General features: G+C 38.8%; 1 protein-coding gene across 1 annotated transcript; it reads right to left on the bottom strand.

Annotated features, from left to right (window-relative positions):
• Nucleotides 1–1142: 1142 nt before the first annotated feature.
• Nucleotides 1143–4073, bottom strand: LOC131035249 (uncharacterized). The gene is made up of 2 exons (XM_057966916.1): nucleotides 2057–4073; nucleotides 1143–1855 (listed from the first exon to the last, which is right to left on the bottom strand). The coding sequence occupies exons 1-2, from the start codon at nucleotides 3873–3875 to the stop codon at nucleotides 1383–1385; spliced, it is 2292 nt and encodes a 763-aa protein (XP_057822899.1). The 5' UTR covers nucleotides 3876–4073; the 3' UTR covers nucleotides 1143–1382.
• Between the last annotated feature and the right edge of the window lie 7794 nt (nucleotides 4074–11867).

Below are 11867 nucleotides of genomic sequence, written 5' to 3' on the forward strand. Positions count from 1 at the left end.
GTCCCAAAACTTCTCATATAACAACATTCCTTAGACACAAAGCTTCCGACATTTTAAAGAGAAGATAAGCAAGAACAATATCAAAGGATTTTGAAAAGTTAATAAAGCAACAATAAATTTGTTTAGCTTTATGATAGGCTTCCTCAATAATGGCTCACAAAGTGAAAATGTGATCAATTCTATGATGATCACATTTGGAATTAGATTGACCATGAGCATGGAGATTAAAGTTGTTGGCATCTAGAATTTAGTGGCATAAAGCTCAAGGAGAGTGTATGCATGTGCAATCATGATACTCCTCTAATTATTTGGGTCAAGGAGAAGACCAGATAGGAAGAATTATGCGAGAAGATCAGGATGGATGCATTAACATTAATTACTTCATTCGTTTGTGATTTATAAATGGCCTTTACAAATGCCTTTTTTCACTTTTTGATAAGTATATTTCTTACAAGAAGATGATGAAGATGTGAGGGCAATGCATAATGATAGAAAGTTCAGTGGAAATGATATATAATCTTTTGGGCATGTTGGAACCAAGTACAAGCCTCAGTGATTAACACACATAAGGATGGCATGTCAAAAGGGATTAGGTTCATTGCACATTGTGGATAACATAAAAAAGAAGGTAATATCATGAGCATCAATGATGTGCCTTGGACTGTATTTGGATGAAGACCAAGCATGCCATTACAATTCCATCCTGACATCAATTAGGACCTGACCATCTACCTGTCCATGGTACTGAAGGAATGGACTTCCATTATGAATTACAACCCATTTGTTATTGTTCCTAGACTCTATGACTTGGTTTCTCATCGTCTAAGTTCCTCTTACTGGAGGTGTGTCAAGTCCTCATCATTATGAACTGATGAAGAATAAAGGATTTTCTTGGCTTGCAAAGCATTAAGCCTGTCCTCTAGTGATATGAATTTCAGGATCAAGAAGCAGTATCCAAATTAACATTTTCGAATTCTTAGACATGCCATCCATTCAAACTCTTGCCATTAAATTATGGATACCTTACCCAATAATATTACTAAACAAGATTTTAATGACAATATTTTGCTGGGTATGTGGAAAGCTCTGCATTTGCAGAAACCCAATAGAAATTGCATCGCATTGCAGTTCTTCCAAAATGGTCATTTGAGATAGTATTGCTTCATTATAACATAACTCCAAATCGTTACAAACATATTCAAGGCTTGAAACACAATTCACCTTTTTATATAGTTAAACTCTATTCAATTCACCACTTACCGTTATCTTCTCTGGTGCAGAGCATTTGACATTACAATTCACTATCATGTTTACTTCTAGCCCAAGATATGATTAACAAGCTACCATCGCTAGCAGGCTATGGCTTCCTAATAATTACTAACTTATAAGTTTAAAATGGCACAAGCTGCTTCCTTTTGGGCACATACCTCAGCAGCATCATCCAACTTTTCCATCAGTGCCTTGGCTTTTCCAGCTGTATAAAGTGCTCTCCCTAATTTATTTTCTTCGATATCTCTTGCCCATTTTGAGGAGTTGACAATCAAAGCAGACTTTATTTTGTGCAGGCAAGCACATATGATGTTTGCCAATAAACATTCTATCTCTTTTAACAAAACATTTATATCCATATTTAAGTTACAGTCAATACTTTCGCACAATTTGTAGACTGCTGTGGCTGCTGCTACTTCCTTCCAATCTATGGAGTCATTACCTCCTGGTCCATCCCAATTGCATCTTGGTTCAGCTACTTTGTAATCATTTGAATTGACTGTTTGCATAGGGATGCCGATCTCTTCTACTTCATACATGTTTGCATCTGTTTCCCAATCTTCCACCATATTTTGTTGTGGGTTAGCTACACATAATTGAAAGAGTACCACAATATAACTAGTTAGAAAATACTTAAAAATTGACAGTTTTAATGTAACAGACACTCTGATCAGTTGTTTTGTAATACAAAAGAGATGACCCTGCAATCTGTTCTATTCTAATCAATAAACATTTTGATGTCCTATATTTCTTCTGGTGAATTTTACAATGGCGATAGAATTGTTACCTTGAAGTTTATGGCCTCTGGATAGCTCTGCCTTCTTTTCACTTCCCATTGCAAGTTCTTTTATTACTGCAGCAGGACTAATGGTAGCGGCATAAGCATATTTGTTTGTGGGAAGACTCTCTTTCAATGCGTAAAAGAATCTATCAGCAGCTTCTTCCATGATTCCCTCTGCTTCTGCATCATTCTTCTCAACAAAATCTAGGACTTCCCATGCTTGAGAGTAAACCTCCAAGCAATTTTTACCCACTTGTGGAGAGAGTTTGATGCCTAAACTTATCAGAGACATTGCTTTCATTTTCCAAGAATGTTTGCTCACATCCATGAAGTATTTTTCCACCTCTAATGGTTGTGGATTCAACTTGTACAAGTACTCCAACGAAGTGGGTGTCTTTTTTTCTGTCAAAAACTCAATCAGCTTTTTAGAACTTACCCCATCTTCTTCTCCATACTTGATAAGTTGTTTAGCTTTTGCAATAGTTTTTCGGTTAGCCAGCCACAGGCTCCGTGGAGTCTCTCCCATCATTTGCACATCCTCCAAAACTTTTTCATATTTTGGGAAATCTTTAAATGCATGTTCTATGTGGTTTGACAACAAGATATGTATTAGTCTATCCACAAATCTGTTATGGAAGACCATGAGAGAAAGAGCCCAGCATGTTTTGCTGAATAAGGCCATCAGCCACTGTATCCCCAGAAGCAGGTGCAGTAATGTACCTGGAAGCTTTATTTTTATGGGTTGCTTGGCAACCAGGTCTTCAACTCTTTTGCTGAGAGATTTGGCCTCAGGCAGCTCCCTTTTCTGGGCCTGTAGCTCTTTTATATGCCTTGTCCAAAAATCCTCAACCCTGAAAATACCATAGCAGGTTTCCCCATGGTCACTTCTCCATTTACCATAATAACCCACAGAAGTACACCATCTCCATCCAATGATAGCCCATCCTATGAGAATGAATACACATTGCAGGACAGCAGCTATGAACTTGGAGCAGTCCAGTATGCTGTGGAAATTTACTCTGTGGCCTTTGATGATCAATCCCACTGTTGATATCACAATTTGAACTGTGACTATGGCTGCTGCAGAGGAACACAAAGCAGACTTGGCAATGATATATTCAGGAGAGTAAGCATGAGCAACTATCCAGGCTTTAAACACTTCATCTTCCACTGCTTGCCAGGTGTACTCAACGTCCTCCTCAGCTTGGAGACAATTTGAATGATTGCAAGTGGTTTTTACCACTTTATTAAAAGGTATGCTCTTGGAAAGAATTATGGGAATCTTTTGAGCAAGGATGCCTTCAATGCCTCTGCTAGCTACATGGGCACAGCCTAGGAGGAGAATGAGCATTATGAAGGAGATGTATATTGAGGAAGCACCATAGAGTTGAGGCTTTATAAACAAGGAACTACCAGCTTTATACAACTCAGAGAACATGTGGACAAAGATAGTTACTATCAAAGCAATCAAATTGCGCCACAAGCTTTCTGATCCAAGAGAAGCCATTCCTGGCAGTAGATATGCTAACACCACGCACACCATTACTCTGCTACTATGGACCATCCACAACTCAATGATATCATCTCGTTGGCTGTCTAATGTCTCTTTGACTGAATCATCTCGATCACTAAGAAAGTTAAGCAATAGGATTGTAAGAGCACTGAGCGCAAGAAGATCACTAGGAACCCAGTGGGCTCTCCTCTTCCATGCTCTAATAGCATCCGCTGTGATGAAGTTAATAAATGCAGCTACTACAGCCAATGATATAACCATCTTGACAATAAGATCTTTGTCCAGCATGTTTCCACCATTTGCTTCAGCCATGATGATTTAAGATACACAAACTGATTACAGCCTCTGGCTGCTTCCAAAGGCAACCCTGAAACTAAGAAGTAGCAGGTGGATGAACCAGGGAACTTTTGGATTCTAGGGTTCCATGATGGACTACTGGTGCAACGATTCAAGGAATCAAGACCAGGGGGTTTGCAAGTTTGTTAACTTTAAGCGTGTAATCATGTTGGAGATTCTCTTTCCAAAGCAAATGTCTTATAGACTCACGTAAAGGATTAGAGAAGATTACCTTTTTAAGACATGTTTGATGTCAGTTAATTTTTTGGTCAGATAGTATGTTTATACAATATTTTGGATTCTAATGTCATTCATGATATAGTGTGATGGTTAAATTATGGTATTGTTGTTGTAGTCATCAAAGCATGGTATAGTGTGATGGTTAAATTATGGTATTGTTGTTGTAGTCATCAAAGTTTAAATATCTGCTGGATCATTGTGATTGTGGGTGTTGTGTTTTCATTGATTCATTGTGCTTGAATCTTTGCGTTGATGCTATTAATGTTCACACCTTAAGCAACATATTAAGCCTAGAAAATGTTAGTCAACTTTGGGTGTTTAACACTTTTAAGTCTAGAAGTGTAAGCTTAGTGTGTGTGATCTAAGCCGTTCCATATTATTGATGTTCCTGCTAACGATTTAGTGTTCTAAGCCTTCATTGAACCAGTGTGCTTGTAGACTTTGTGCCCCTACAAAGTTACTGAACTCACAGATTTAAACTATTTACATTAAAGCTGTCAAAAATGACATCCCTATTTGACTTCCCCTGACCTTAACCAGATTAAAAACTCCCACTATCACCAATGAAAAATAAAAATCTACATTCAAAAAATTGTTCTCCATTAGTTTTATTTTTCTTTAGAATTGTAATTACTTTTACAATCCTATAAATTAATACCATTATCTTACCGTATACTTTTTTAAATACATCTTAGAACTGTTAAAGATCTTAATCTAAACGATAGACCCCTCCAATTGCGACGTACGCTCATAAAAATTCTCCTATCCGACAGCTTTTATGTGGAAAAATAATTGAACGAGTGAAAGCTTTTCTGCTAAAGTGGCCTTATCTCTTCAACAATGGTAGAAATATCACTGAGTTGATGACTACCTGGTCATGTCAATGGTGGAATCAAACTACTTTTCCCTTTTCAGTTCGATAAAGAAGAAATAGTTTGAATTGACACAGTCATTAATCGTATAACAACAGTGTGATTAGACAACTTTAACGGTAAAAAGGTCGTGATTGGAAATTGGATTTCTTCTTAAAGCTCATTTAACACAATTCCATCCTATTCCAACACCGCATGGACTGTATCTACATCTCCTCAGAGTCGTTGCAATCACTTTTCTTAGATTAAGACACGAAAACTTATGATACGTTGTATCCAGGATTTTCTGGATAACATATCAGAAAAAGATAATACCTAAAACATACAGTTTATGAGTAATTTTTAACAGATTAAAACTTGTGTCATTAAGATGTGTGGCAGGTTGTATATATATATGAATTTTTGTATATATGTATACGTATACATATATATACATATATATGAATTTATTTATATGTATATATATAATTTGATGAAAAAAATAATATTTATTTATTTTGTGTATTATATATTGTTCTTTTTTTATGTTTAGTTGACCCATAATTAATTACATCGAGAAGCGTGACCCTACAATGATAGTAATGGGAGGTTAACAAATCCTTATACATAAAAATACTGCTTGGTTTTCTTGACAACAAGAAGTTGGATGGTCAAACATTTTTCATTGTGATGGTCAAACATTTTTCATTGTAATGCTCAAAAGAGAATCATTAAAATAAAACTATTATCAGTCGTTTTCTTTATGTGTTGGCTAAGTGATTTAATAAACACACTCCATCAAATAACTTAGTATCATCCATTTTTGATTCAAAACAGTTTGAGCAATAGAAGATAACATAGCAATTGTGGACAAAGCAACAATCAAAATTTAACTATAGGTATGCCATTGAATGAAAAACCTCATTACATCAGTGGTTTTGTTAAGATATATCAGTCATTTTGAATCAATAGTAACATATGCTTATAGAATGCTATTCATAATTGTTCTTATAGGTAGGTGCAGTTTACAAAGATTTGGCAATCGCAGAGAGGAATACTTTTGAACCAGGTTTGAATACTGAACATGAATTTGATTTTTTCATGTGCTTTATCTATGTGTCCACATTTTGTTAGAGCAGGGTAAGTGCACCAAGATGGCAAACAGAAAAGTGGCCACATGCAAAAAAAAAAATGAAATTTCTCATAACCCATGCGTGTTCTATGAAATTAAAAAATGTGCTAGCCAAAAATAATAATAAAAAAAAAATTCCTCAAAACCCGTTTGAGTTTTGAGGAACATTATATTTAATAATAAAAAAACAAGTTCCTCAAAACCCGAGGAAAAATTTCTCATAACCCATACTAGTTATGCAAAACTAGAAGTTTTGGGAAGAGAGAGAGAGAGAGAGAGAGAGAGAGAGAGAGAGAGAGAGAGAGAGAGAGAGAGAGAGAGAGAGAGACTCGTACTAGTTATGCAAAACTAGAAGTTTTGGGGGGAGAGAGAGAGAGAGAGAGAGAGAGAGAGAGAGAGAGAGAGGGAGAGAGAGTTAGAGATAGAGAGAGAAGGGGATAGGAAGAGAGGGAGAGAGAGAGAGAGAGAGAGAGAGAGAGAGAGAGAGAGTAAGAGAGAGAAAGCAAGGGGCGAGAGAGAGAGAGTTAGAGACAAAGAGAGAAGGGGATAGGAAGAGAGGGAGAGAGATAGGAAAAGAAAGAGAAGGGAGAGAGGGTGAGAATAAGATCTAGAGAGAGAGAGAGAGCAATAGAATACGATAAGGAGAGGGGGAGCGGGTTAGAGAGAGAAGGGGATAGGAAGAGAGAGAGGGAGAGAGAGGGAGAGAGAGAGAGAGAGCGAATGATAAGGAGAGGGGGAGGGAGTTAGAGAGAGAGAGAGAGAGAGAGAGAGAGGGAGAGAGATAGGGAAAGAAAGAGAAGGGAGAGAAGGTGAGAGTAGGATTGAGAGAGAGAGAGAGAGAGAGAGAGAGAGAGAGAGAGAGAGAAGGGGATATGAAGAGAGGGAGAGAGATAGGGAAAGAAAGAGATTGGAGAGAGGGAGAGAGAGAGAGAGAGAGAGAGAGTAGGGAGAGGAGGAGGGAGAGAGAAAGTAGGGGGTAGGAAGAGAGGGATAAAATATTATAAGGAGAGGGGTAGGGAGAGAGAGTTAGAGAGAGAGAGAGAGAGAGTAGGAAGAGAGAGATAGAATAGGATAAGGAGAGGGGGAGGGAGAGAGTTAGAGAGAGAGAGAGAGAGAGTAGGGAGTAGGAAGAGAGAGATAGAATAGGATAAGGAGAGGGGGAGGGAGAGAGAGAGAGAGAGAGAGAGAGAGAGAGAGAGAGAGAGAGAGAGAGAGTAGGGGGTAGGAAGAGAGCAATAGAATAGGATAAGGAGAGGGGGAGGGAGTTAGAGAGAGAGAGAGAGAAGGGGATAGGAAGAGAGAGAGAGAGAGAGAGAGAGAGAGAGAGAGAGAGAGAGAGAGAGAGAGAGAGAGAGAGGGATAGTAGGAAGAGTGATATAATAGGATAAGGAGAGGGGGAGGGAGAGAGAGTTAGAGACAAAGAAGAAGGGGATATGAAGAGAGGGAGAGAGATAGGGAGAGAGAGAGAGAGGGGGAGGGAGAGAGAGTTAGAGACAAAGAGAGAAGGGGATAGGAAGAGAGGGAGAGAGATAGAGAAAGAAATAGAAGGGAGAGGGTGAGAATAGGATTAAGAGAGGGAGAGGGTGAGAGAGGGAGAGAGGGAGAGAATATGATAGCAAGAGGGGGAGGGAGAGAGAGTTAGAGAGAGAGAGTAGGGGGTAGGAAGAGAGGGATAGAATAGGATAAGGAGAGGGGGAGGGAGAGAGAGTTAGAGACAAAGAGAGAAGGGGATAGGAAGAGAGGGAGAGAGATAGGGAAATAAAGAGAAGGGAGAGAGAGAGAGAGAGAGAGAGAGAGAGAGAGAGAGAGAGAGAGAAGGAGAGAGAAGGAGAGGGGGAGGGATAGAATAGGATAAGGAGAGGGGGGGAGAGAGAGAGAGAGAGAGAGAGAGAGAGAGAGAGAGAGAGAGAGAGAGAGAGAGAGAGAGAGAGGGAAGGGGAGAGTTAGAGAGAGAGATTAGGGGGGTAGGAAGATAGGGATAGAATAGGATAAGGAGAGGGGGAGGGAGCTAGAGTTAGAGACAAAGAGAGAAGGGGATAGGAAGAGAGGGAGAGAGATAGGGAAAGAAAGAGAAGGGAGAGAGGGTGAGAATAGGATTAAGAGAAAGAGAAAGAGAGAGAGTAGGGGATAGGAAGAAAAGGATAGAATAGGATAAGGAGAGGGGGAGGGAGAGAGAATTAGAGACAAAGAGAGAAGGGGATAGAAAGAGAGGGAGAGAGAGAGAGAGAGAGAGAGAGAGAGAGAGAGAGAGAGAGAGATGGGGAGGGAGAGAGAGTAGGGGGCAGGTAGAAAGGGATAGAATAGGATAAGGAGAGGGGGAGGGAGGGAGTGTTAGAGATAGAGAGAGAAGGGGATAGGAAGAGAGTGAGAGAGATAGGGAAATAAAGAGAAGGGAGAGTTGGTGAGAATAGGATTGAGAGAGAGAGAGAAGGGGATAGGAAGAGAGGGAGAGAATATGATAAGGAGAGGGGGTGAGAAAGGTAGTTAGAGAGAGAGTAGGGGGAGATGGGGTAAGATAGAGAATAGGGAATAAGAAGAGAGGGAGAGAATATGATAAGGAGAGGAGGAGGGAGAGAGAGGGGGAGAGAGAGAGGAGATTGGGAGAGAGGATATTGATAGAGAGGGAGAGGGAGAGGGAGAGGAAGAGAGATAGTGTGGAGATGGGAAGAATAGGATAAAGAGAGGGAGAGGGAGAGATATAATAAGAGAGAGAGAGAGAGAGAGAGAGAGAGAGAGAGAGAGAGAGAGAGAATAGGGTCAAGAGAGGGGGAGGAGGAGGAGAGAGAATAGGATAAGATAACGAGAGGGGGAGGGAGAGGTAGGGGGAGAGGGTGATAATAGGATAGGAGAGAGAGAGAGAGAGAGAGAGAGAGTACATGAGAAGGAGGAGAGGGTGAGAGACATGAGGTAGAGAGAGAACGATAAGGAGAAGAGGGTGAGAGACTCGTTAGAGAGAGGTGTGAGGGGGAGAGAGATGAGATATAACTCAAGAGGGATAATTAGGGCTCAGAATAGACAGAGACGGTGATGGGGGAAGGAAGACGAGAGAGAGGAAAAGAAGAGAGACATGCTTGTATACAAACATATATACATATATCTATATAAATATATGTATATTTAATTATAGATATGCATATATACATACATAAACACATATTATATATGTATGTCTATACATATGTGTAGTATATGCTAAGTTTATAAGCATACATTTTGATGTCTTCATAACCCATACGGGTTTTTTGAAACTCAAAATGATGTTTTTCATAACCCGTACTGGTTTTGTGAAAATCAAAATAATGGTTTTTCATAACCCGTATGGGTTTTGTGAAACTCAAAATGATGTTTTTCATAACCTCTTCCTTGGATTGAGCCTTCAGTGAAGTTGAATAGCGCCTCTATTCAACTTGATTGGATGGGCTCCTTCTTGATGGATGTGGAATGCTCTCGAAATTCTCAACAAGGTAAGTGGATTGTTGGATTGAATTTGGATTAAAAGATTAAGGATGGATGGATTTGATAGAGGATTATGAAGAGAGAGAGGAGAAAAGAGCATCATGACAATGCATGAGAAGTGGATGATTTGTAAGGAGAATAGGCTCCAATTTATAGATTGGAGAAGGCCAATGGAGGGCCAAGATTGATTTGATTATGAAGGGTTGAGATTGATTTTAGATAGAAGGCATGGATCAAGGGTGCCTTGGGAAAATAAACTGGAATATAAAATTCTTTGGGAAAAAGGGGGGAGAAATTTGAATTTCAAATATGAGGAATTAAAAATTCCAAAATAAGGATGCATTGAGGGATTCAAAGAAATTTGAATTTCTTTGAGAGACTCAATGTTGATGTGACATGAGTGGGAATTAAAAATTAAGGGATAATGATAATCATGATTATGAGAGATTCTAGAAGGATTAATTAGGCTAATGGGATTAGGAAAAGTGATTTGTAGGAATCACATGACTAGGTTAATTAATTAGAATTAATTAATTGAGTGGTTTTAGAGGAAATAATTATTGAGATGACTTTAGAAGAATAGGGGAATAATTCATTTATTTGATAAATTAATTATTGGAAAATAGTGATAGAATTAATTAAATTAGATTTAATTAACACCGAGAAGAATGAGGACAACACAATTAAATTAATTAATTATGTTGATAGGCTTAAATTAATTTAATATTAATTTAATTAATTTTAGGTGTCTACAATAGTAGATCTCTCTCCAGAAATGCTCGACATGACGTTCAAAATTCCTCAGTTTGACAAGGTCCTCTAGACCACTAAGGAAGAGGCAACCCATATATTCAACAGGAATTCTTCAAATTACAAACGACACATAAATGAATCTTGGATTGAGAAGCCAAGGAAATCAAGCCTCAAGGCTACAGATAACATTCTTAGGGCTGACTTCAAAGCTACACCTATGAATTTAATCATCATGCTCAGTCGTGACTTCGGAAAACCAGATTGCAAGAACTATCATTTATGGATGTTATTACATCCAATCTTAATAGGAAAGGAGTACTTTGATTGGGCTTAGATCATTTCAGATAACATCCATGAGCAATTGTGCAACATGCTACATGTTAGACAGTTCAGATAACCGAAAGACAACTGAGAGTGGGGGGGGTTGAATCAGTTGTCATAGATTACAGGAACATTCAGAAATTAAAACTTTAATACTGGAACCCAAAACAATAATACCGGAATAGTAGTTAATCAATTAAGAATAAGCAATAATCACATAATAAAATCCATCCACACAACACCAAGATTTGTACATGGAAAACCCGATAAAATGAAAAATCGCAGTGGGAAGCCTACCCATAGTTAGATAATACTTCTGCAGTAAGTATGTAAATTACAATGAAGGGGCCTGCACTTGCAGGAAGGCTAACAGCCTAGAGCACACCGCTAATCACAAAAGGAGGCTCATTGACTACATATAAATCCAGACTACAATCCGGAGAAGTGTTGAACTGAAAAAGATAGCATCTCCTATGCCTGAGTACAGTTCTGGTTAAGCTCAATACCGGAGGACTAAATCCTCTTACATAAACCCAATTCGATCTCCAATACTCGACCAACTCCTCTTCCTGAATGATATTACATTTATTCACACATTACATTCCTTGACTATGACCTCTTACATTAACTATGATGATCTACAATGAGATCTTACATCTATTTATACAAACCCTCGACCATAAACAATCAGGTCGGCCACCCGATAATAAACCGATTACATAATTACAAACCATTTCGGCCTTAGACCAAACAAGTAATATCAACACATAAGACATCCCGTAAATACATCAATAGGTCCTATCCACATGTTACATTACAGCCGGTCCATAACCTAGATCAATCGAGACCAAGTATAGGTCCACACACTGCAGCAATGATCTCCATCCGCCAAGTCTCGAACATGATCACCAACAACATCCTGAAACTCCATTAGAAGATGAACCAACACCACTTATGCAATTCATCAAAGATCTCCATCAAAAGATCTGTCGGTGAAACCCTCGCCGGAAGTAGAAACCAATCTTCTAAGCAAGTAGGATAGCATCCAATCACCAGACGAAAACCAATTGACCAAATATGAGTATAAATATCATGAACAAGACAATTCCATCACCAAACTATAACGGAGCCTATCAGATCCAAGTTAACCAGAAACCACTTAACCTACCGGGACCAGAAGGGTGCCGGTAAAGCATCCAAACAACTAGTGTTGAC

Source organism: Cryptomeria japonica, chromosome 2 (genome assembly GCF_030272615.1).
Source record: "Cryptomeria japonica chromosome 2, Sugi_1.0, whole genome shotgun sequence".
Taxonomy (NCBI): Eukaryota; Viridiplantae; Streptophyta; class Pinopsida; order Cupressales; family Cupressaceae; genus Cryptomeria; species Cryptomeria japonica.

Excerpts from the sequence above, each read along its gene's own strand:
- LOC131035249 (XM_057966916.1), bottom strand. The coding sequence starts at position 3,875 with ATGGCTGAAGCAAATGGTGGAAACATGCTGGACAAAGATCTTATTGTC. Across the intron at positions 1,856-2,056 it reads CAGAGGCCATAAACTTCAAG|CTAACCCACAACAAAATATG; the intron begins GTAACAATTCTA and ends AATTATGTGTAG.